The sequence below is a fragment of the Marmota monax genome, unplaced genomic scaffold (genome assembly GCF_021218885.2).
Source record: "Marmota monax isolate L192 unplaced genomic scaffold, Marmota_monax_Labrador192_F-V1.1 WCK01_AAM20220418_F8-fsc00142, whole genome shotgun sequence".
Lineage (NCBI taxonomy): Eukaryota > Metazoa > Chordata > Mammalia > Rodentia > Sciuridae > Marmota > Marmota monax.
This window is the reverse complement of record NW_026692025.1, coordinates 2,142,817-2,169,462: the sequence shown is the minus strand read 5'-3', so window position 1 is coordinate 2,169,462 and position 26,646 is coordinate 2,142,817. Positions and strand designations below refer to the sequence as shown.

The 26,646-nt window shown below is 47.3% G+C and overlaps 1 protein-coding gene across 4 annotated transcripts; it reads right to left on the bottom strand.

Moving 5' to 3' along the window:
• Positions 1-29: 29 nt before the first annotated feature.
• Positions 30-26,416, bottom strand: Haus7 (HAUS augmin like complex subunit 7). Of its 4 annotated transcripts, none has more exons than XM_046453294.2 (10): positions 26,285-26,416; positions 25,355-25,470; positions 20,993-21,060; positions 19,282-19,343; positions 12,543-12,634; positions 11,851-12,009; positions 11,604-11,700; positions 10,627-10,851; positions 9,123-9,237; positions 30-182 (listed from the first exon to the last, which is right to left on the bottom strand). In XM_046453294.2, the coding sequence occupies exons 1-10, from the start codon at positions 26,393-26,395 to the stop codon at positions 163-165; spliced, it is 1,065 nt and encodes a 354-aa protein (XP_046309250.1). In that variant the 5' UTR covers positions 26,396-26,416; the 3' UTR covers positions 30-162. The 4 variants fall into 4 exon arrangements, with proteins under 4 accessions (XP_046309250.1, XP_046309259.1, XP_046309266.1 ...); XM_046453303.2 differs by having other exon boundaries at positions 10,627-10,839; XM_046453310.2 differs by having other exon boundaries at positions 11,914-12,009.
• Positions 26,417-26,646: the final 230 nt, after the last annotated feature.

The following is a 26,646-nucleotide window of genomic DNA, read 5'->3' as shown; positions in this document are numbered from 1 at the left end:
TGCCCTCCCACCCACCCTCCCAAGAAGCTGAAGGCACCCAGCAAATGGAGGCACAATGGGTACTGGAACCACTTCTCCAGCAAGCGTGCTGGGAGGGCCTCCTGCTCCTGCATTATCCTGTGCCTTTTTGCAGACTGTCGTTGAAGACCTTATACTTCTGGGTTAGTTCATCCATTTGGTGGCTGCAGAGGAAAGAAAAACACAAACAGAAAAGTGAGTCTAGTGCTTCTGGGCCTGGAAAAGGCAGTGTTGGGCAGCAACTGCCAGGATCGCCTCCTGGCTCCCACCTGAGGCCCGCATCCTCCCTCTCAGACATGACTGAGTGGCAGGGAGGGGGCCCCACCTGGCCCCCATGGGGCTTGAAACCTAGGTGCCAGTCTTAGTAGCTACTGTACCCAGAAACTACTGTAAGTGCCAGGCAAGCAGCTCAGAGTCCTGGGCTGGGTCACACTGACTACAGCATGGAGCTGAGGCTCAGGCCAGTCATAACCTTGCCCCTGCCCACCACCCCAGAGCCCAGGGGACGCAATGCAGTGAGAAGCCGGGGCTTGTTCTGACTGATGATGATGTGTCTTTTAATCAGATGAATAATGTGTGTGCACAGTAACTAACCCAGTGATATGGAACAGCCAGCTCTAAGACCTTAGCTGAAGAGCTCCTGTCTCTGCTGCCCACCCCACCCTGCAGGGAACTACACTCACTACATGAGCTACCCAGCTTGCCCAGGAGGGAGGGGCTGTAGCTGATGTACCCAGTAACTGCATAGGCCTCCCCAGCCATCAGCTTCAGCTGCCCTTTCCCACCCAGAGCTAAGTTCTATCTTTGAGTTTTCCTAACTTAAACACAAACCTGTTTCTTCCTCTACCAATCTGACTCCCCACCCCCACCTTCTCCTTGGGAGGACATCCCACCCTCAGCTATACTTTGCCTTGCACATTTCAAGGTCATTAACACAGACATTAGGTCCAGTGATGACCTAAATTTGTCATCCTCTGCCCATCCCAAGGGTGGGTCTGGAGCTCAAGACTCATACATAGGTGTGCCTGAGTGGAAGACTTCTCCTTCCAGAGAGGGGATGTGCTTGGCCACTCTGAACCTTGCCCTGAGGACCCTTCCCAATTGCCGCCAGTACTTCCAGGGCATGCCAGTTGAGACGGCTTCCTGTGGCAATCCACTCCTCTCTGCAGATGGTGTTTTCCCAGATTCCAACCTGCCTTTAGTTTGGGTGGCATCTGCCTTTATCAAACCCTGGCATGTTTCCAGCTGCTTTGCCTTGCTTTTTTCCGAGGAGCTTGGCTATGTCCAGAATCCGAGGCCCTAAGCCACCTACCTGGTCCTTACTTTTTTAGTGGAGGGGGGATCTAGGGATTGAACCCAAGGATGCTATCCCACTGAGCTCCATCCCCAGCCCTTTTTAGTTTTTATGTAGAGACTGGGACTCAGTAAGTTGCTGAGGCTGGCTTTGAACTTGTGATCCTCTTGCCTTAGGCTCCAGAGTCACTGGGATTACAGGCGTGTGCCATTGTGCCTGGCCCTTGTAAGATACTATCATCTGGCCCCCATGGCTGCTCCTGAGGCCCTGCTTGAGCTTTCTCTCTGGAAGCTTTGCCCTCAGGTCGCTGGTCCTGGCACTCCTGATGGCATGGATCCTGGGCTGCATGTTTTGGGTTCCATCTGCTCTGGACTTGGTGTGGAGACTGACCCACTTCACTTCTGCCCACTCAAGGCTTCCCTTCCTCTCTGGCTCTGGAGACAGTTGGCCACCTCCATCCAGCCTCTACCTCTCTGAGCCTCATACTCATTTTCTGGCTCCCCCCCTCCACTCTTAGACATGTGCTGCCCGTTTGCCTTTCCTCACTGCTAGGTCTTCATGTTTGGGTGTCACATTGAGCAAGTTCTCAGTCTCGTCTCTGAAAGTTCTGCAAGTCAGATTTCCTGCATGCCCAGGCCTCGTCTCTTCCTGGTGCTAGTGTTCATCCCCTATCCTGGATAGTTGCTGGGCTGGGGAGAGGAGCCTGGGTGGCAGGCTGCCCCTGTGCCCCACCCATATCCTGGCTCCATCATATTTTTTCACACCAGGACACGCTAGAATCTTGCTGGGGGGGGGGGCATCTGCCTATGTAGCTGTCCCCTCTCTATAGGCCTGCTTCACCTGCTTTACTTCTAGAGCAGCCAGGCCCTGGAATCACTGTGGCAAGTTCCACCAGGCAGACTAGCTCCCCAAGCACTGCTGCCTTGGCTGTCCTGTCCCTGCAGCTTCCCCAGGCATGGCATCAGGCAAATGGCTCCCACTCCCTTCCTACTATCTATAGCTGTAAACATCTTTCTTGTATTGGGGTCATTGACACACTCATTGTCAGCACTGACAGTGTTGCTTTGTCTTCTAAATGTGACTTCATGGTAGTTCCATTCACAGCAGGTGCACCTCACACAAACCCTCACTTCATACTCCAGGACATGTCACCAACACAGCTCAGCTACTGGCACCCAGATTGGTAGGGGTAGAAACAAAAATCCTTCCAAGAGGTGGGGCTTGAGGAGGTTGAGACCAAGGCCCTAATGTGCATGCTGGGAGACAGGTGAGAAGTAAAGGACCATTCCAAGTGCCCTTTGGCATGGATATGATACTGGCTCCTTTCTCTGAGCATGTCTAGAGTCTAAGAACATGTCTTAAAGTAAATCAAAAAGCAGCATGACAAGAGCTGTCAGGAGCCCTGGCTTTGAACCCCAAGGCTGCTGAGAGCTCAAGGGTGAGCAGCCACCTCCCTGCACTGAAGTGTGGGGCCAGGGCCAGCACTGTCTGGTTCACACAGCCTACACATAAAGAGTGCCACTCTGAAAAGCCACACCTATTACCAGTCCTGTTGTTCCCTGGTGACCAGTGAAATGGCATACTGTTAAGCATACTAGTAATCATTATTATAATAATGACAGTATAGATTATAAGCATTTTAATAACAGCAATTATACAGACTGCGGCAAGAGTCAGAGTGACAGTGGTGATTAGGATAAATGCTATAATAAATTTTAAAATGGAGGATTCAGTTGCCATTCAATCAGTATGAATAGACTCCTAAGTGTCTGGTTTACATGTGGCAGGTGAGTGCCAAGGACAAGAGCGGCAAGAAGGCCAATTGTCAGAGCAGAGAGCCAGCTGGAGAGTTCATCCATTGACAGTCTTGGGAGGGGGCTCAGAGGCTACTGAAGCCACTACTTGGGGACACATTAGTGGAAAACATTCACAGACAAAGGCTTTGGTTGGTGCTGCCTGAGGTGATGTATAACAGTGTGGCAAACAAAAGACTAATCAAAAGGCCTGAAAAGAAAGACTAAGGAACAAGCTTGTCCACAGCACTCTGAAAAGCTCTTAATAGTCTTCAGAAGGCCATGTGAATGACCAGGGGAGACCAATGAAAGTCCTTAGCTCTTCCTTCCAGTTGATCTTGAGGCCCAAAACCAGAAAAAAGTAGAGAAGGAAGATTTGTCAACTGCCTGGCTAAATATTGACGAAAAACAGAAATCTGCAGATCTAAAAGTCCAAAGAAAATTCCTGGGGCTGGGGATGTGGCTCAAGCGGTAGCGCGCTCGCCTGGCATGCGTGCGGCCCGGGTTCGATCCCAGCACCACATACAAAGATGTTGTGTCCGCTGAAAAAACTAAAAAATAAATATTAAAATTATAAAAAAAAATAAAATAAAAGTCCAAAGAGCTCCAAATCAAATAAACTCAAGGTGACCCATACCAATACACATCATAACCAAACTGTCAAAATTCAGAGTCCAATACAATTATGAAAAAAAGAAAGTGAAGAAGCCAAGCATGGACACACACCTGTAATCCCAGCTACTCCAGAGGCTTAGCAACTTAGCAAGACCCTGTCTTAAAGTTAAAAAAAATTTAAAAATAATAAAAAGGTCTGGGGGTATATCTCAGTGGTGGAGCATGCCTGGGTTCAATCCCCAGCACTGCAAAACAAAACAAAAAAAAGAATGAAGACATTTCTCACATAAAAGGATTCTCAATAAAATTAAAATCTGAGCCAGACGTGGTAGCACACACCTGTAATTGCAGCACTTCAAGAGGCTGAGACAGAAGGACCGTGAGTTCAAAGCAACGTGCTATGCAACTCAGTGAGACCCTGTCTCTAAATAAAACACAAAATAGGGCTGGGGACGTGGCTCAGTGGTCAAGTGCCCTTGGGTTCAATCCCTGGTATCCCCTGCCAAAAAAAATGAAAATCTGGTTTCATATCAAAACCTATAGAGGCCAGCCAGCCAGGCACGGTGGTGCACACCTGTAATCTCAGCAGCTTGGGAGGCTGAGGGAGGATCATGAGTTCAAAGCCAGCCTCGGCAGCTTAGTGAAGCCCTAAGCAACTCAGTGAAACCCTGTCTCAAAATAAAATTAAAAGGGCTGGGGATGTGGCTCAGTGGTTATGTACCCCTGGGTTCAATCCCTGGTACCCCCCCCCAAAAATGTAGTATGTGGATGAACCTTGAAATCACTATGCCCAGAGAAAGAAGACAGAAACAAAAGACCACATATTGTATGATTCCATTTACAGGAAATATCCAGAAGAAATAAATCCATAGAGATAGACAATGGATCAATGGTTGGCTGGGGCTAGGGGTAAATGTGGACTGACTGCTAATTGTATGGGGTTCCCTTTCAGAGTGATGAAAATATTGTAGACTCGGATAGTAGTAATGATTATGTGATTCTGTGAATATCCTAAAAAAAAAAACAACTGGACTGTACAATTTTAAAAGGGTGAATTTTATAAATTTATAATAATTTTATAAATTTATGAATATATATAATTTTATAAATTTATTTATATAAATTTTACCTTAGTTAAAGCTGTTACTAAAAATAGGGCTGGGGTATAGCTCAGAGGTAGAATGCTCTCTCTCTCTTTTTTTAATATTTATTTTTTTTAGTTGTAGTTGGACACAATACCTTTGTTTTATTTATTTATTTTTTTATGTGGTGCTGAGGATCGAACCCAGGGCCTTGCACGTGCTAGGCGAGCACTTTACCACTGAGCCACAATCCCAGCTCTTGAATGCTCTCTTAGCATGCATAAGGCTTTGGGTTCAATCTCCAGCACAAGAAAGAAAAGGAGAGAGGAAAGGAGGGAAGAAGGAAGGGAGCACTGATAGAGATAAAGAAACTATCTTTACCTTTTTTTGTTGAGTTTATTTTGACTTTTATTTATTTATATTTGATACTGGGGATTGAATCCAGGGGTGTTTACCACTGAGCCACATCCCCAGCCCTTTTTATATTTTATTTTGAATCATGGCCCTCAATAAGTTGCTTAGGGTCTTACCAAGTTGCTGAGGCTGGCTTTGAACTTGTGATGCTCCTGTCTCAGCCTCTAAAGCCACTGGGATTACAGGCGTCTGCCACTACACCTGCTGCTTTGACTTTTTTTTTTTTTTTGTACCAGGAATTGAACCCAGAAATGTTTAACCACTGAGCCACATCCCCAGCCATTTTTTAATGATGTTATTGTATTTTTATACCTTTATTTGTTTATATTTAAGTGGTGCTGAGGATCAAACCCAGTGCCTCACACATGTAGGCAAGCACTCTACCACTGAGCTACAGCCACAGCCCCCAACCCCCCCAGCCCTTTTTCAATATTTTATTTAGAGACAGGGTCTTTTGTTTTTTTCATGTGGGACCAGGGATTGAACCCAGAGCCTTGTGCATGGTAGGCAAGCACTCTACCAACTGAGCTATATCTCCAGCCCCTTTAGAGACAGGGTCTTGGGCTAGGGATATAGCTCAGTTGGTAGAGTGCTTGCCTTGCATGCACAAGGTCCTGGGTTCAATCCCCAGCACCACACACACACAAAAAAGAATAGAGACAGGGTCTTGATGAGTTGCTTATGGCCTCGGTAAATTGCTGAGGCTGGCTTTGAACTCAAAATTTTCCTGTCTTAGCCTCCCAAGCTACTAGGATTACAAGCATGCACCACTGTACCTGACATATTTTCTAATCTTGTTAAATATGGTGCTGATACAAGGATAAAAAGAAAACAGAAATAGAAAAGAATAGAGAACCCAAAAATCCATATATATGGACACTAAATAACTAACAGAGGCAATGGTACTGTAGACCAATTGGGAAAGAGTGGATTTCCATTAAATGGTGCCAAGACAAATGTGTATCCTTATAGGAAAAAAATGAAATTAGACCCCCACCTCACACCACATTCAAAGATCAACTCTGGGAAGATTACTAACCTCACTATTGAAGGTAATGCTATAAATCTTTTGGAAGATGATAGCTGAAATAGGAAAGTATTCTTCAGTGAGAAACAAAAGCTATCCATGAGAGCCGGGCATGGTGGTGCACTCCTATAATCCCAGCAGCTCAGGAGGCTGAAACAGGAGAATTGCCAGTTCAAAGCCAGCCTCAGCAAAAGTGAGGTGCTAAGGAACTCAGTGAGACCCTGTCTCTAAATAAAATACAAAATAGGGCTGGGGATGTGGCTCAGTGGTCAAGTTCAATCCCTGGTACCAAAAAAAAAGAAAAAAAGAAAAAAGATATACACGAGATATTTTACATTTGAGAAATTGTATCTATAATACAAAAAGGGGTCAAATCAAGGAGAAAAAGACAAATCAACCCAATATAAAAATGAATAGTTAAACAGGCACTTCACATGAGAAAACTTCAATGGTAAATAAATGCATGAAGTGGTAGCACACACCTATAATCCCTGAGATTTGGAAGGCTGAGGCAGGTGGATAGCAAGTTTGAGGCCAGTCTCAGCAATTTAGCCAGACCCTGTCTCAAAACAAAAAATGAAAAGGGCTGGTGATATAACTTAGTAGTACAGCATCCTTGGGTTAGGTCCCCAGTACCACAAAATTAATTAATTAATTAATTGGAAAAAAGCAATAAATAGGGATGGGGATGTGGCTCAATATAGCACCGCTGGGTTCAATCCCTAGCACTGCAAAAAAAAAAAAAAAAAAAAGTATGAAAAAGCACAATCCTGTTAGTAAATAGGGAAATGCAAACTAAAGCTGCACTGAAAGGCCACTACACACCTACCAAATAGCACCCATCACCAAGGCAAAACATGGCAAGTACTGATGAGACATGAAGCAATGAGATGGCTCATGCATGGACCAGCAACATGGCAAGGTGGAGAATTCTACTCCAAGGATGACATCTTGGAGAAACTGGCAAGTGTATACAGGGAGATTTGTTCAAGAATATTCATGGCAGCATTATTCACAAGACCCCCAAACTGAAAGAACCCACATGTCCAGGAAGAGCAGACACCGTGTCATGTAGGCAGGTGGCACACTATACAGCAGGAGTCAACAAGGTATAGACCACCTGCTTTTTTTTGTGGTGCTGGGGATTGAACTCAGGCCCTTGTGCATACGAGGCAAGCACTCTACCAACTGAGCTATATCCCAGCCCCACCTATTTTTATAAGTAAAAGTTTACTGAAATAGCCACATTCATTCATTTATGCATCCCAGAGAGCTGCTTTCTCACTAGCAAAGCAGAGAAGAGGAAGTGTCACAGAGACCATGTGGCCTGCAAGGTTGCAAATATTTACTATCTGGTCTTTTACTGAAAAAGCTTGCTGGCCTGTGCCACATGGCAATGAAATGAGCAGATTACAGACACAGACGATGTAGATAAATCTCACAAAGAATTATTACTAAGGTCAGCAGTGACCTTGAGGGCACATCACAGCTACATTCTGTTCTCCACCTGGGTCACCACACCATTGTCCTAGAAATCATCAATTTGGGTTTGATATAGCACAGGGAAAATATCCAAACCAGTTGATCATTATGGATCTGAAAAATGAGACTCTTCCCAGAATGCTATTTTTCTTATTCAAAAACAAACAAAAAAGCTTTTCTGACTGTATATTTCCATAATTAAGAAAAATTTAGAAAAAAAGTTTAATTAAAATTAAATTCAGCTAGGCACAGTGGTGTACACCTATAATCCTAGTAACTGAGGAAGCTGAGGCAGGAGGATCACAAGTTCAAGACCAGCCTCAGCCTCTTAGCAAGGCCCTGTATCAAAATTAAAACAACAAAAAAGGCTAGGGATATAGCTCAGTGGTAAAGCACTCAATTTCCAGCACCACAATAAATAATACATACACACAGATACAAACACAAACACAAACAGAAGGATAAACAAACTGATTCCAACACAAAGAAAAATCAATGTCCATATCCTGCTCATTTCCTTCAAGGATTTCTTCTAGGTTTTCCTTTAACATATTATAGTATGCATTCCCTCATGTCATTGTAACTAACTCTTTAAACAATAATTACTGTCCCACCATACAGACATTATTAACAAAGCACTACCCAACATTAGAACTCTACATTATTTTTATATACGATAGAAAATAATGAAAATGATTTGCAGACTCAGTAATAGAAAATGTTTAGCAAATTACAGCAAATGCCTGAGTGGAATAGTATTTGATAAGTAAAAATGTTTTCTAGGGCCAGGCAGGGTGGCACATGCCTGCAATCCCAGTGGCTCAGGGGGTTGAGGCAGGAGGATCATGAGTTCAAAGCCAGCCTCAGCAAAAGCAAGGCACTAAGCAACTCAGTAAGATCCTGTCTCTAAATAAAATGCAAAATAGGGCTGGGGATGTGGCTCAGGGGTCATGTGCCCCTGAGTTCAATCCCTGGTACCCAAAGGAAAAAAGAAAAGTTTTACTAGGAAAACTAGAAAAAGGCATATAAAATGAAGTTAAAGGAAACAAATAACTGTATATGTAATGATTATACTTAAGTTATACAAAATTAAAAATGACAATAGGAGAAAGAACAGCAGGAAACAGACTCCAAACAGTAACATTGACCACCTCTGGATTGTCATTATACCTCTGTACATCTCTGGATTATCCCAATTTTCTATTATGAATGTTTTTATTTTATAATCTGTTGAGAGTATTTTTTTTCTCCAGGGAAGGAAACATGCATTAGAAAAAGAAAAGACGAAAGGGCCAGTCCCCAAATGCTCCCCAAGGACTAGTAGAGTCCTGAGCCAAGTGAGTGTTGGGCATGCATTGGGACACCTAACCCATTCCCCGTCAGTGGCAGTCACATACCTAGACTCATCACGGAGCTGCTGCTTCCCCAAGAAATCTGCTTGTCCTGCTGCTTCTTCACCATCTCCACAGGTTTTGCAGAGGTATTAGTCACCTCCACAACTGCTTTCAACAGCTGGCACAAGAAGAGAGAGATGCAGGCACTGTGTTGCTGCTCTGACCCGGAGATGGTATTTCCTGTTTCCCATGCAAACTCACCCTCAGCAGGTAGCAGTCACCCCAGAAATAGCCAAGGGCAAGGGGCAGAACTCCCACCCAGAGAATAACCAATCAAACCTAAGTCTTCTTCCTCCTGGCCTGGTGGGGATACTACACAATCATGTCACTCTGGCAACCCTCAGTGCTCAGTGACACGCCAGCATTGTGTGACATCCCAGCCCAAGCAAAGCAAATGGTAAAGTAGGAAAAGAAATGTCCCAAGGGAAAAAAGGCCTTTCTGATGAGAGGACACAATGCCCTAACTGTCCTGCTGGGGGTCTCCTGGCCACGCTGGCCCAAGTGTTGGAAGTCTTAGAACCTTTCTGTTAAAACCCCAAAATAAGCTTGGCATGGTGGTACACTCCTGTAATCTCAGCAACTCTGGAGGACGTGGGAGGACCACAAGTTCAAGGCCAGCCTCAGCAACTTAGGGAGACCCTACCACAAAGTAAAAAAATAAGGAAAAACAAAACAAACAGAAAAAAGGACTGGGGATGTAGCTCAGAGGGAGAATGCTCTTGGGATGAAAGAAAGGAAGAAGGAAGGGAGGAAGAGAGGGAGGGAGGGAAGGAAGGGAGGGAGGGAGGGAGGGAGGGAGGGAGGGAGGGAGGGAGGGAGGGAAGAATGAAGAAGAAACATCATGACCCTTGAGCCAAGGTCAGAGTTCTCACATGGTAACTACAATGATATTAACCCAGCATTTGAGGTTGGCCTAACAGGAGCCAAAATGCAGAACAAAGCAAGAGAACATTTACTTAGTTGGCATAGCTATTTGAGACAGTTCTCTCCTGTCTTGTCCAAGGTGGCTCATGGGCACAAACCAACAAGCATTTGTCTGTGTGTCTGGTGCACAGATTGGTCATACAAAATACTGAAGGCACCTTGGTATGTTGGGACATAGTGTAAAAATAGAGCAAGACCACCACAGGGACAGGGGCTGGAAGGCCAGGAAAAGGATCTCATATGGAATCAACGAAGACCCAACCCAGGCCATGTGCAGACCTCTCCAGAACCCAGTCTCTTGGCTTGGTTAATGCCCCTTCTACTGGAAGGCAGTGGGTCTCCTGGGGACAACATCCACATCAGGTCTCATCCCCTCCACTGCACAAGCACAGAGTGTCTGTTCCAACTCACCAAAGGCCCCAGGCCTAGAGCCCAGAGCCCTGACATGCCACTAGCTTGGGGAGCCGAAGTCAAGCCCTTTGCAGTCCCTTGTCCCAGCCCTCACGTCCATCAGGGGCTGCTGAGGCCCCTGAACCTGGGAAGGTGTGAGCTCTCAGTGGGAAGAGGAGAGGAGGATACTTACTTGGCTGCAGGAAGTCAGAGTCTGGTACACGGCTTGGACGATGGGGCCACTTGGGTGGAGGTGAGGGCGAGGGCGCTGGCAGCACTCTCCCAGCTCATCGTCGTAGACTTGGAGGAAGGCCAAGATGAGCTGGTGGAAGTCGGAGACAACCAGGCGCAGCTTCTGGTCTAGGGTACTAGCATCAGTCCCACCTGCAGCAGCTCCTGGCTTATGCTGCGCAAAGCACTGCAAAGTCAGAGGGGACAGTCCCTAGACACTGCCCTGGCTGGGCTAGGAGCCAGCATCTTAAGCACTGCAAAGCAGGATGAGGAAAGCTTCCAGAAACTAGGAGATGGAGGAGCTGAGCACAGCCTGGGCCCTGCTGCTGATGATCGAGTGGCTCAACAAAGAGGCCCAGTCAAGGGCTGCTGGGAGGGCCACATTTAACAAGGTACACAGGAGCAATGGAGCTCAGGACTGGTATATGCCTGGCACATGGATGCTGCCTGAGACCAAGCCTTCCCCTTCCCCCCCCCCCACTTCCTTTTTTTTCTTTGGTTGGGTACCAGGGATTGAACTCAGGGGCACTTGACCACTGAGCCACATCCCCAGCCCTATTTTGTATTTTATTTAGAGACAGGGTCTCACTGAGTTGCTTAGCGCCTCGCCATTGCTGAGGCTGGCTTTGAACTCGTGATCCTCCTGCCTCAGCCTCCTGAGCCGCTGTGATTACAGGCGTGAGCCACTGCACCCACCCAAGCCTTCCCCTTCTTTCAGAAGCTTTCCAGATATGGGGGGAGCTCCACCTCTGCACCCACCTCCCCAACTCCATGTGAAATGAGCACCTTCTACCTTCTAGAACCCAGCAGGCCATGTACACAAGCCACTTCAATGAAGTCTCAGAGCACCCCATGCTGGGGATGATGTCATTTGCCCTAGGACACAGAGCAGGGTCTAGTCCCTAAGCCCCATAGCTCATGGAAGCTGATGCCCCTCACCTCTACCCTGAGTGTCTGCAGCTTGGCGGCACTCTCCTGCAGCTGCCTGGCCAGTTGTACCACCTTCTCCTCCTCTGAGTGAGCAGAGGGGCTGGCCCTATAGGGAAAGAAAGGGGAGACACTTCCAGCTGTCTGCCACTGTTGCCACAGGCAGTGGGGCACACTATGGGCCACACACAAGGATCTGCCTTTGGTGACAGAAGTAAGCAGGGCTGGAGCTGGGACAGGAGCCTTCTGTGACCTCTACCTTGGCCAGTTGTCACTTTGTCTATCAAGAAGGGGTTGTACATCCAGGGGCCATGGGTCACACCTGGGGTTCAGGAGCACCCGCAGGTGGGAGCTGGTGAAGAGCTCTCCCAGCAATGCTTCGTTCTTGTCTGTGGTGTCTTCCAAATGCTCCTTCAGGCTGGAAAGGCACACCCAGGACACATCATCACTGGCAGAACACAAACCCAATGAGCCCACAGCCCACATGAAAGACCCAAGAGGCAAGAGGAGAGCAGGCAGAAGGAAAGGGAGTATGAAGCCCATTGCTCGGCATCACTCACTGCCCCTGCCTGCCGTTGGCTCCTCCAAGAAGCCCACTCATCTGCATGGGCACCCAGGGGCTCACCCTCCTCCAATGTGCCCAGACTGTATTCTCCAAAGACCACAGCACCCCTTTAGGCACAGTGCCTGGGACCTTGGGCAGCAACCTGGTATCCAAATGATGTACCTCACCCTATTAGTACACTGCTGGCCTCTGACCATCCAGCCAGTCCCCCAGAGCACAGTCCTTCTCACCTTGTACCTCCAGCTCCTGGACCAGTAAGCAGTCTGTGCCACAGGAGGGAGACAGCAAGATCCCAGCTAGAAAGGTGTCCTGGACCCTTCCAGTTCCATGTCTAAGAACAAGACCAGCCTGTCAAGGGTGCCCTGCTGGGCTATGGGAACCATTACCTGGAGCAAGTGAAGCATCTAATGTTCAAGCTCTGAACTGTATTCAGCAATTGGTCCATGAAGTGCAGCTGCTTCTGGGCACAGGCACAGCCCTGTACAGGGAAGGTCACATATGTCTGCTGGCTAGACCCAGGCTAAGCCCAGTTTATCTGTTTTAGATGCCCTATTCTCATGTGGATTCCTGCTGGGGGCCACTGAAAAGGAAGGACCTGGCCCACCAGCTCCCTGTCTGCACCCAGCAACATCTTGGACTGTCTCAAAAGTTGCTGCCATGAAGTGTTCCCTGCCCAGCCCCCACCTCAGGTTGCAATGACGCCTAGGACTACTCTGAAAAATGATAAATGCTGTAGAAACATACTGCAGTGTGTTTGTCACACAACCAGCTGCATGGCTTATGGGGTGAGTGTGATATGAGGGGGCCCTGGAGGTGGCCTGCTCTCCAGCAGGGGACTGGAGGTCCAGTCAGGAAGGCTTCAGGAAGCAGCTCCTGATGGGCTGACCTGATCTCCTGCGCTGAAATTCCTATAAGGAGCTACCTGGCCAGGAGTTTAAGGGTTGCCTCCTTCCAGAAAGGCCCTGATCCCCAGAACCAAACAACCTCAGAGGTCATACCTGCCCTAGAAAGCCCTGAGAAAGTAAGAGCACCAGGATAAAAGCTGGGTCAGTCTCACAGATTTTACCTCATTGTTGTTCTGAGGAGCACAAGTGAATAAACTGACCCAGAGAACAGACTTTCTAGAATGCCCTACAACAAGCCTTCATATTGAATTCCACATTGAAGGCACAGGCTTCAACAAAAGGGCTGGTCAGCCCTGGTGAGGAGACTTGGGGGTAGGTCAGCTCCCCATTCCTGTCCACAGGTACCAAGTCTCACATCTGCAGCTGCCTGCCATTCGCAGCAGGCCTGCTGCTCCCACTAATGTGACCAAGTTGAAAATGACCAGTGTCTTCTAGAAGTTTCCAGCTCCAGGACCATAGACTGCCACTGGGACTTTCTTATTCCTTTTCTATTGATTCAGTCTCCCAATCGACCCAAAGGACACACTTGCAGGGCACACACACACTGGATGGTGGGACTGTCTAGATAAGAGATGCCCCCAACAAAAACACAGAGTGTCTTTACTCAGAACCTCACAAAGCTTTGACGAGTGGCCTAGGACGAAATACCACTGCCTGCTATTACCTCCTCAGTGGAGAGACAGCTCCAGGAAACCTACTCCCAATGTTCAGAAAAAGGTGAGTAGCCTATCTAGCATTCAGGTTATGGCCACAGCACTGATTCCCCTGGGCAGTCCTGGCATGTGTCTCCCTATGGTTCTCCAAAGCCACAGGGCTGGCCACCCAGTCTATTCTGGATCACTAGGGCCCAGCCCCTACAAGGCCTGAGGGCACTTGCTGGCCTCTGTACATAGCCCAGACAGGTCTGCAGGCACCTTGCTGGAATCCTGTCTTCTCCCTATTCCCCAGCAAAGGCACTCTAGAAAGATCTAGAGAATGAATCCATAAGGCCTCACACCATGCTGAACCCCAGGACAAAGCCCCTTGCACCCCACCCCAAACCATCCATCAGCAAGTCCAATGGGCTTGGCCAAACCCAGAAAGTCCCCCACCTTTTCCGCTACCACCACTATTCAAGCCAGCAACTACACACATCTGGACACTGCCAACCTACCAATGAACCTCCCAATGGCCACCCCTGCTCCACCCAACCTTTATGCCTTAGCCATAGTCATCTCAGTGATGCTTGATGGAAATCAGTGTTCTTGAACTTGAAACTCTCTGATGACCACCACCACCACTCTAAGGCCTCCTGGAGCTTACAAAGGTATTCATGGTCCTCCCACCCTGCTCCATACCCTTGCCACACCCCTCCATTCTACCAGGGCCTAACGGGCTTGCTGGTGATTTCTTAAACATAACCAAGAACACAACATCTCATGGCCTTTGTACTTGCTGTTCTCCCAGATGTTGTCATTCCATTTGGCTGGACTGACACTTTTCGAGTTTTAAGTCACATACCATGAAATTCACCCTTTTAAAGTACTGGTTTGGTGGTTGTTGACAAAGTCACATTTTAGAACATCTCTGTCACCATTAGCAGTCATTTTTCATTGTCCCCAGCCCCTAACAACAAGTTCCTTTGTATCTCCATAGATCTGCCTTTTCCAGACAGTTCAGGTACACAGAATCACAGTATGTGACCTTTTGTGCCTGAGTACTTTCTCTTGGCTAATGTCCTCAAGGATCCCCATATAGTTTATTCTTTTAATTCACAGTATTAGGGATTGAACCCAGGAGCACTCTCACTCTGAACTACATCCCCAGCCCTTTTCATTTTTTGAGACAGGCTGGCCTCAAACTTGTAATCCTCCTGCCTCAGTACCGTGAGTTTCTTTCTTTCTTTTTTTTGTGGTGCTGAGGATCAAACCCAGGCCTCATGCATGCTAGGCAAGCGCTCTACCTCTGACAACCACAGCCCCAATATTTATTCTTTGTTGTTGAAAATAAGTTGATCCATTTAGATGATGGATATTTGGGTGTTTTTTCCAGTTTGGGGCTATTATGGTAATATCATTCACATATAAGCCTTGGTGTGCACAGGTGTTTTCAATTCCATTGGAAGTACAATTGCTGGGGTCATGTGGCTATTCCATGTTTAACCTTTTGGGAAATTACCAGATAGTTTTCCACAGTGGCTGCACCATTTCATGTCCCCATCAGCAATGTGTGAGGGTTCCAATGTCTCCTCATCTTCAGTAACACTTGCTATTTTCTTAAAAAAAAAAAAAAAAAAAAAAAAACCACTGGTATGTGTGAAGAGCTTCTTACTGTGGTTCTGATTCGAAGAGCTCTCACAACCAATGATGCTGACCATTTTTCCATGAGCTTATTGGTCATCAGTGTGTCTTCTCTGAAGGAGTATCTATTCAAGATTCTTGGCCCATGTTTGAATTGGGTTCTCTGAATGGGTTATTGATTTCTTTATGAATTCTGGATAAGTCCCTTATAAATGATTTCCAAATATTCTCTCCCATTCTGTAGGTTGTTCTTTCACTTGCTAGAAGGTGTCCTTTTGTGCACCAAAGGGTTTAATTTTAATAAAGTCCATTTGCCCTATTTCTTTTGTTTCTTGTGCTTTTCATGTCAAATGATGACTCTTTAAACCACCATTACGAACACCTGGGTTGGAGTGTATGTGAAGGACAGCAATCCACAGCAGCTACTGTGCTCATGGCACTCATGTGTGCCCCTCTTTGGCCAGTGAAGGTTTCTATCATTAGCTGGCTCCAGAGTTCCACAGACGTCACCCTAAGTCGTGGATGGCTGTCTTCCTCCTTGCTGTCATAAGGTATTCCCGGCTCAATTTGTACTTTTCCTCCCCCAGCCATCACTGTTATAATTGGGCCATCACTGATCTAGACCTTTGTGGAGGACAAGGGAAGGGAATGCATATACACTTTTAAGTTAAAATATATTAGCATTGATACTCCCAATTAAAATTTAGGATGACAGAGTTTGACCAAACCTTCCAATCTTACAAATGTATTTCCCATGTCTCAATAATGCCAATGTAATCATACATTTGCTTCTAGTTTTCATTCCATACAAGGAATAAAGCCCTGACATACTGTGTTGCCACCTGGAAAAACCTTGAAAACATTGTGCTCAGTGAAAAATCCCATTTAAATGACACAAAGATACTAAATGAATGGGTGTCAGGGTTGTGGGGAACAGGAAGAGGCTATTTAATGGGTACATGGTCTCCTTTCAGGGAATAAAAATGTTTTGGAATTAGTTACAGGCAGCGGATGTAGTATATTGTGAATGTATGCACTAAATGCCACTTTTATGCTTTTAAAAATGGTTTAAAACTTTGAGTACAGCCAGGCACAGGGGCATACAACTGTAATCTCAGTGACTCACAAGGTTGAAGCAGAAAGATTGTGAGTTCAAGGGCAGCCTCAAGAACCTAGCGGGGCTCTCAGCAACTTAGCGAGACCCTGACTCCAAATAAAAAACAAAAAGGGCTGGAGATGGAGATGTGGCTCAGTGGGTTAGCGCTCCTGAGTTCAATCTCAAACCAAAAAATAATAATAATAATAATAATAATAATAGAGTTACAACCCAGGAAGATGAATAAATCCTAGACATGGATAGTGGCAATAATAAAAATAGCAAATTTTATCTTATATGTATGTTAAAATGTTTCTTTTAAAAAGAGTAGAGCTGGAGCTGGGGTTGTGGCTCAGGGGTAGAGCACTCACCTGGATGTGCAGAGCCCTGGGTTCAATCCTCAGCACCACATAAAAATAAAATAAAGGTATTCTAAATAAAAATAAAAAGAGTAGAGCCCTCTCAGAGCTTGTTGGAAAATTTTTTAAAAATTGTTAAGATAGTGGATTTTATAATATGTGCAGCTTGCCAAAATAAATACTATGAAAGACTAAAGAGAGGACAAAGGTTCCAGTTGCAGGAGAAAACACACCATCTTTTTCTCCCACTGAAGACCCGTCTGTCAGAGCTGGAAGGCATGGGGCAGGAGTTGCAATCTCTGGACAGTAAATGCCAGCAGGTGGTCAGGAAGGAACACCAGAATTCAAAGCCATCATTCAGCCTGGTGGAGAGCTCGCCAGATGGAACACCAGAAGGGAGTGCTTCAAAGCAGATGTACAGAGCCCTAGGACATACCTACTAGGTAGTTCTGGCTCAAGGAGCAGAGAAGAGAACCCACAAGGCTCAGAGATAGTAGGAAATCTGCCACTCAGACCCCAGGCAATATGGTTGGGGTGACAGAAGTAGCCAAAGAGAGAAATCTGCAGAAGCTGTAACTCTGATGGATGCTGGAGCATTGGAACGTGCCTTTAAAATCCCAGAGAGAGGCTGAGGCAGGAGGATCACAAGTTCAAGGTTGGCCTCAGCAACTTACTGAGACTCTCTCAAAATAAAAATTCTGATGGGGGGAACCTCTGCTCCATTGAGGGGCACAGAGATAGTAGCATCAAGTGCACAGGGATAGCCTTCTTACTACTTTTTACTCTCTCTACAGAAACCACTGCACCATGGTCATGGAGAATGGGAACAGGAAGCCCCAACAAACTAGAAAACATCTTAAAGAGATGGTGGAGAGGAAGGAGCTCAAGAAAGTAACCTCATTTATCTATTTCTGAATGCCTGGGCTGAGCCCTACCTGTGCATGGGTGGATCTGATTTCGACCTAACAGCTGACTTGGATTACTAAACCAAGGCCCAGGTCCCAGGATGACCACTGGGTGGAGCACATGTAGGACAGACTGGAAGGAGTTGAGCTGTCAACAGAGCCGCAGGCCACAGGAGATGGCTGGACCTTGCTGTTTGAGCCTAACCAGGTCAAATACCTGCTAGAATACACGTTACTATTCTCCACACAATTTAATGAGACCCAGAATCAAAGGAATAGCCAAAATGTTCAGCATGCGATCCAAAATTATTTGGCACATGAAAAAACATCAACTTGCATGAGAAAAGATGATCAATAGATGCCAATGACAAGCTGTCACAGATGTTGGAATGCTCTGACAAAGATTTTAAAACAGCCATTATAAAAATGCTTGAATAAGCAACTATGAACATGAACAAAAGTTAAAACCAGAAGCATCAGCAAAGAAGCAGAAAATAAAACAACAACCACGTAGCAACTTGAGAACAGAAAAACAGAATAAGCTGAAATAAAAACTGACTGGATATGGGCTTTGGGTGATAATGATGTGTCAATGTTGGTTCATTGATTGTAACAAATGTTGATAGTGAGAGAGGCTTGTGGGGGGAGTCTGTGAGAATTTTCTGTACTTATTGTTTAACATTAATATTACTTTTTTTGGCTTTTATTAGTGTATTAAAGTCTACTTATTATAAAAAAGAAACCTGACCAGATAGACTTAACAGAAGAATAGAAAGTTAAACACAGAGCCACCACCTCACCCAACAATCCCACTCCCAGTCACACATCTAAAAACGAACGATTCATTCAAAAAAAATAAGCTCAGTTGGTAGAGTGCCTGCCTTGCAGCACAAGGCCCTGGGGTCAATCCCAGCACCACCAAAAATAATAACAATAAGAAGAAGACTGCATAGCTGCACTGTACACAACAAAGAGTGGAAACAAATACTTTGAAATGTATACATTTTCATGGCAGGGAGTGGGTTTCTTTGGCTAGTTGTGGGGTGGATCAGGCACCTCTGCATACAAACCTTGGGTGGGCCATGTGAGGGAGAAAGTGCATGGGCCTGGGTGCCAGGGACCTGGGTTTCAGATCTGGCTCTGTCACCATGTGACCTTGAGTAAGTAGACTGAAATAGGGCTAAGACAAACACCTAGTGCCAAGGGTGGGTGTGACAATTACTGATGTAAAGTACCTACCACAGTGCCAGGCAAGTATGGCATCAACTGAGGAAAGAGCACCTCCCCCATCCCTTGGTTATCATAAACCAGAGACCTGCCTCTACCTCCATGGCTGTCCTCCCCACTTCGCCTAAGGGATGATTAAAGTTATCTACCCAAGAGACTCCTAGCAGTTCTTGCCCTAGGGATGCCTTCAGAAACAGCCTGCCCAGACACCAGGCTGACTCTGGGGCAAGAGAACCTTCAAAGGCACAGGAGACAGAAACCCCTCCCATCCCCACAATAGCATTGCTGAAGTCCCCAGACTAGGAAAGGAAATGTGCACTACCTCTGCAGGGACAGACAAGGACCCTTTCTCACCTTTACAAGCTCCTGGTCATCCGGCGCACACAGCATCAGCTCATGGGCTAGTTTCACCATTTCTGTTGGAGCACAGAGACCCTGTTACAACACCTACCCAAACAGGGGACACCAGACACCCAGTAAGCCATGGCAATGGGGTGCTGAGGCTCTCCCTCAGTGAGTTGGCTTCTGCCACAGCAGCAGCAGCAGCAGCACCCACTAGGCTGGGCTGAATATAGAAGAACAGGTGGACAAGAAGGCAAGTAAAAGACACACTCGGTGCCCTTGCTGTGTGGCCTGCACCCATTCGCTGCCCCTTTCTGAACAAGTTTCCTTGTCTGAAAATAAGAGGTTATCCTCTGTGCTCTCGCATGTATGGAACTCTCTAATGCTGGATTCTAATCGAGACCAGTCAGCTGCCTGAGGAGCCAACAGAGGTCAGGGAAACTCTGAAATGCAGTGTGCGTAGCCCTCTCAAAGCCAAAGCAAAAGGAACCACAGTTCACACTGGTTCACACCCTAAGGGCTTTTCATGTCTTCCTCTCTGTCATCTTGTGGCAACCCTGAGAGAGGGTATTGGCTCCATTTTATAGATGGGAAGCCCAAATCCCTGTGCAGGCCACAGAACACCTAGCCACATCTTCCAGGGTGCCCAGGGCATCTTGTAACCACCTGGAATGTGAAGAAAGGCCAAGATGTGGAGCCAGAATGCCTGGGGCCAGTGCTTTGGGAGGCCTACGCAAGAAGGAAGCAAAGAATCTGTGTGAGCTCTCAATATCCCTGGAAATGTTCTACAAATGCCAACTGCTCCCCACAAGCATGCCTGCTGTACTTACAGCCCTAAACCCACGTCCTCCCTGAATCATCTCTTCCCCTCAGCAAGTCCAGCTGACCCTCCCTCAACTATAAACCCAGGACCTGGCTAGCACTCCCCTACAACCTCTCAACTAGATCAGTCACTGCAAGAGCCCAGCAGTGGTCTCCATGCCTCTGCCAACATGCTCCTATTCTAACCATAGTGAGCCCATAGAACGTGGGAAATTTAATACAGGACTGTAGCCTTCCTCTGAGTAAAAGCCAATGGACTTCTATTGCCACAAGGCCTCATCTAATGTGATCCCAACACTTCTGGAGTTCCTACACTCCCTCTTCTTCCCTCTACTGCCACATCTGCTTCCTGACTCTTCTTCAAAGTTTCAAGGCACAAGCCCACCTCAGGCCCTTTGCACTTGCTGTCCCTCTACCCTAAACACCCAGGGTATCACCCAGGCTCATCTCCTCCCTTCCTGCCATCTTTATGTCAACAGGGCCAAGCTTCCCACACACACCATAGGCACCACCTTCCTTTTTCCCCAAGTCTTTATAGTTCTTCTTACCATCCCATGCACTGAGAATTTTAGGACCTTCTTGGTTTATTACCTAACATGTAAGCTTCTTGCACATCAAATGAATTCAAGAACTAGCCTAAGCCAGGTGCAGTAGCACAGGCCTGAATTCCCCATACTTGGGAAGCTAAGGCAGGAGGGCAAATTTGAAACCAGCCTGGGCAACTAAATAAGACACTGCCTCAAAATAAAATAAAAAGGGCTGGAGACATAGCTCAGAGGTAAAGCACTCATGGGTTTAATCCCTAGCATGCAGGCACAGCTGTTAGAAAGAAGAACTGTAATCAAGCTTAGAATTGCCCAGAATTTACCATCACATTCCACACTCCCATAAAGAAACCTACCTCGAATCTTCACCTCCACTGGGGCCCCCTTCAATGAGCTGAACTTGTCCTGCAAGGAGGGACAGATCCTGCAGGAAAATAGCAAAGCCAGTCAGGCTTGAAGGGACTAGAAACGCCCCCCCCCCCCTTTCTTAATTTTAGATGTTAATGAGCCATTTATTTATTTATTTATTTATATGTGGTGCTGAGAATCAAACCCAGTGCTTCACACATGCTAGGCAAGTGCCCTGCCACTGAGCCACAACCCAAGCCCATAGAGAATCCCCCTTCTTAACTGAGTTATCTATCAGACTGGTGTTTTGTTCTGGGTGGTGCATACCCTGTGGATACTACTAGAGCCTAGAATGAGGGTCTCCCAGGCATTGCCAGTGGGACAGCCATAAAAGTATGTTGTTCCACTGCTGCACTTATAGGCAGAGAGACAATGATTCTTGCCAGCATTACCAGTGGTCCAACCACATGGCACTCCTAGAAGCACCCTGGTTGCTCCCTATGGGGCTGTCTTGTAACCTCTTTTTTTTTTTCCTATCATGTTTTGGCAGAAACTGTCCTTAACCTGGTAATGTACATAGATAAAGGTGGGCAAAACTCCAATCCCCAAGTCAGTGGCTAACATTTCACAAAGGCCACCCCAGGGAAGCCTGCAACCATTCTGGTGGCCCTCCATCCCAGCAGAGCTGGAGTGCAGGCCTGCTGAGGCCAGAAGCTGGCTTTCTCTCTATATCTCTGGAGCCTAGCACAATTCTGGATAACAACCCAGAGGAGGCCAGTGAGTGTGTAATGAATGAATGACCACCACCTCTGCTATTAGTAAATACTGATGCTAACCTCTTTCCAGAGATATCCTGTTTAAAAAAAAAAAAAAAAAAAACTTAATTCAGCTAGGTGCCTGTAATCCCAGTGGCTCGCAAGGCTGAGGCAGAAGGATTGCAAGCTCAAGATCAGCTTTAACAATTTAGCAAGACTAAGTAACTTAACAAGACCCTATCTCCAAATGTAAAAAAAAAAAAAAAAAAAAAAAAAGAAGCCATGTGTGATGGCACATCCCTATAAACCCAACAGCTCAGGAGGCTGAGGTAGAAGGATCACAAGTTCAAAGCCAGCCTCAGCAATTTAGCAAGGTTCTAAGCAACTTAGCAAGATCCTATGTCAAAATAAAAAATAAACTAGCTGGGGATGTTGTGGCACCCCTGAGTTCAGTACCGGGTACCAACAAAAAAAAAGACCCATAATCCAGAGTTGAAAGATGGAGACAGCCCACAAGTAGGCTCCCGATTTCTGTAAATAAAGGTTTATTGAAGGCTGGGGCCATAATTCAGTGGTAGAGCATTTGCCTAGCTGCAAAAGGCCCTGGGTTCAATCCCCAGTAGTGCAAAACAATTAGTGAATAAAGGTTTATCAGCACCCACCCACCTCCACTCCTCTAGGAGTGGTCACAACACAGACCAACAATGTTGACTAGCCCTTCACCAGAAAGGTTTTGCTGAGACCCGCTTTAAGCCATCTTAAGTTCCTACTGTAATAGAATCTATAGTCAATGTCCCAGATCTTCTGCCCCAGCCTTGACAGTGGTCACAATGATCACTCCAGAAAACACCATGCCCTAAGACAACAATCTTCTGAGCAGAACAAGTTCCAGATGAGACTATAAGTCATGAAGTCTGGCAACACCTAGGCACTCCACCAAATCTCCTCCTTAAGGGGGGCATGGTCTATATGTTCCACCCCTTGAGAGGCCTAAGGTGCTTTTACCAACTTGGAATCACAAAATGGCATTATATTTTCTTGGCTGCTTCTTAAAAGGATTCTGTTTCTAGTAAGTATTGGAAGTATTCTAGGATACACTAGAAGTACTGGAAGCATTCTAAGGATGTGGCCTCAGCCCCCTACCCATCCCTCTCTGGCCAGCAGAGTACCCTTGTTCCTGCTGGTCCCAGCTTCTGCCTGGGCCTGGCAAATCTGTGCTCCCTCCCATGAGAGCATCCTCCTTGGGGCCTCACTCAAGACCTTATACTTGGCCAGGCCATCGCCACTAATGCCTTTCCTCCCAGGTTCCTGGACCAAGCACTGGTCCTTTCAGGACCTGCAATAGCTGTCACACAGGCTGTATGTACTCTAAGCCAGGTTTCTACCTTCCTTTCCTGTGGTATTGGTAGCCCTACCTCCAGGATTCCTCTCTAAAACTTCATCTGCCACAGAGGCCCCATAATGCGAATTTTGGCATCTCACTCCCCTGGTCCCTTGCCTGCCATACCCAGAACATGAAGTTCACAAGGCTTGCCAGGCCCTGAGTGAGCTGCACCAAGATGCCACCTTGGGCCACTGCTGTGCTCCCCTCCCCTCCCCTTTTGTTTCTTTCTTTCTTTCATTTGTTTGTTCCTTTCTTTCTTCAGTGCTAGATTGAGCCCAGGGCCTCATGAACACTAGGCAAGCACTCTACCACTGAGCTATACCCCCAGCCACCTAGTCATTACCTATTCTCTCCCAGATTAAATGCCAACTGCTCCTTGCCAACAACCACAGCATGCAACTATTATTTCTGCTTGCTACTGGAACCCAGGCCCACTAGGGCCCTGGATCCTTGAGGATATCAATCTATGCCTATGACACCTGAAACAACACACAGTGCACATGCATGTGTACACCTGCCCATCAGGCTGCACCCTGGAGCACCTCCCAACCATGTGCCACACCATGCTAGAACCAATGCTTTGGAGATCCAGCTAGGACAATGGTCCAAGAGAACAACAGGCTAAGGACTCCAGCAGGGGTGGGTATGTTCAAATGACTGTAGGCATCCAGGGGGAAAAGAAATGATTCACCCTGGGAACAGGAGACACTTTTTTTTTTTTTTTTTTAACACTGGGGATTGAACCCACAAGCACTCTATCACTGAGCCATATCGCAACACATCTTTGTGTTTTATTTTGAGATAGGGTGTCCCCAAGATGCCTGGGTTGTCCTCCAACTTGTGATCCTCCTGCCTCACTAAGCCTCCTGAGTCACTGGGATTACAAGCATATGCCACCATGCCATGCAAACAGGAGACTTTATACAAGGAAATGGAGCTGGACAGTGGCACACACCTATAATTCCAAAGACTTGGGAGGCAGAGGCAGGAGGATCACAAGTTTGAGGCCAATCTAAGCAACTTAACAAGACACTCTAGCAATTTAGTGAGAACCTGTCTCAAAATTAAAATAAAAAGGGACTGGGAATGTGGCTTAGTGGTAAAGTGCCACTGGGTTCAATCATCATTAACAAAAATGAATATATAAGGAAATGGGGCATGTGAGCTGGACCTTTGAGGGTCTGTAGGAGTATGTATGACAAGCAGAGACCTAAAGCATGCTTCCAAGAAGGAAAATAGTATAGTAAGATCAAAAGGTTATAAAGTGCTGGTGTATTGAGGCCTGGGGAGGAACCTGAGGAAAGGTCTGATGGAAAGGCAGAGGTTCAAATGTGAAAATGCTTATATCCTCTGGCTGTCCTCCTGATATCCTATGGCCTGACAGGTCATATAAGCTGAGTGCAAGCTAGCCCAGCCCCCCTTTTCAGTAGCAAGGGTAGCAGGCCACAGGCTGAGGTAGACAGGCCCAGGTCTGGCCTCATAAGAAACTCCCATACCAACAGATGATCACCATTTCAGAGAAGTTCCTGAAGATCATATCAAATCCCACAAGAGTCTGTGTTCCCCAGGGAGGCTGGGGTAAGACTTCTGCACCTGCAGCTTAAAGACAGATGCTCATCCCAGGAGCTGAGGGGAAGAACATGTGCCTCAGGTAATGGTGTTGCTGAGAAGCAGACCTTCTGTGGGGTATTCTGGAGTGTTCCCTTTGCCCCCTGGGCAGGGTTTGCTCCCAGCACACATACTCAGGAAGAACATACCCCATGCCACACCTGACCAAAAGGACTGGGAAACAGGATCATGATACAGAAGCTAGCAAGAGCTGGTACTGCATGAGAGCCACCTGGTAAACCCATCACACAGACCTTCCTGGTCCCCCTCTACCACAGATCCAAGACAGTTCTTGAACCCAGGTGACCCTCAGCTCTCTAGTCTGAGAAGGATTTAAGCAGAGCATTTCTCAGGTCCTGCCAGCCCTGGACTTCCAAACTTGTAGTTAAAGTTAGAAGAACACTCAGAAGCCAAGCCAAACCAACTGTCCGAGTAAGGTGATAGATGTACTAGCCCCAGTACTGCTGAGGGCCATTTAGCCCCCAATTTGTGCTCTGTAGCCAATAACCAGCTGCTCTCCAGCTGGGTTGTTATGAAGCCCTACAAGATACATCCCCTCTCCCCCAGGTGGACTGCTGGTGTGGAGGACACCCCATAAGAAGAGAAAGAAACCCAGGTTTTACCGTATACACAACCACTCCAGTATCTCCAAGCGGTACTTCGAGGGCCTACACAGCAGTTCCTGAATCGTCTTTGGTTCTGTGATATAAAGACCCTCAAGGAAGGGGCAGTTTAGGTCCTAAGCAAGGAAAAGGAAAATTGGAAGCTTTAGGAAATCTGTCACGGCAGGGTGGCAATGCACTTCTGCCAATCTGTGTTCTGTATCCCTTCCTGGGCCAGCAGCCTAGGGCAGGGTGTCCGTAGGTCGCCCCTGGACACTCCTCCTGATTTACTTCCATCTTCCCAGGAGTTGCAAGTCCTTCATCCTCATCTCTACGTATGCTGCAGCCTGCTGCCCCATCACGTTTAAGTGTGCCCCCTCTGGGCTCTGGTGGCAGCAGAACTAGACTAGAAATAATGGCTAAAGAGTTGATCTTTAGAAATACTCAGATCCCAGGTTCAGACTGGAAACAGGGAGGGGGAGCAAGAAGGAACACGAAGCCTGTTGTGGAAGGGGGGGTGTGGGGAGGGCAAAGGGCCTAGGCAGCTCCCTGACCACGCTGCCCCCCAACTCTCTGACTTGACAGGTGACACTGAGTTCTACTTATCTGTCCCCCTGGACTATACAACTCACTTGACGTCCGGGCCTGCATCTTCCGTCTCTGCACTTGCCTTGAGTTCCCAGACCTGGTCTTGCAGAGTTCCACACATGGCGCTGAACTCAACTTCACGGCTGGGCACGGGCCGTGAAGCCAGCAAGAGCCAAAGTCCAGGGAACCCCAAAGAGAAGGGCAAATGGGCTACAAGCAGCCCCGCACTGCTGGTCAACAGAGTACAGCCCGGACCCACGACAGTGGCTGCGTGCGTCGCAGACGCACGGCCCATAAGAGCAAGCAGTGGACTGAACCCTACCCATCCCCCCTCCCTGGGGTGGCTTGTTGGACCCGCAGCACCTTCAACTTCCTGAACACCTCCATGGTTTCCTTGGACACGCTGTCTTCGCCTTTGTCTTCGTAGTATTCGTCCCCAGAGCCGCCACCAACACCAGCGTCCTGCCCCGCCATGTTTCGCGCTTCGAGCAGAGCCCCGCCCGCTCCCCCCAGCCTCCCTCGCCAATCAGGCTGCCAATCACACCACACTTCGCACTCTCCCCGCCCCGTCGTCCGCGCACGGCGGAGGCGGGGCTCTCAGCGGTGTCTGGAGCACCTGTGGCCCCGCCCCTTTCCCACTGCATCTTCCTATTGGGCAGCGGTTCCACAGCGGGCCGAGAGCTGATCAAGCGTGGGCATTAACACCACCCGCGCGGGGCGGGAGG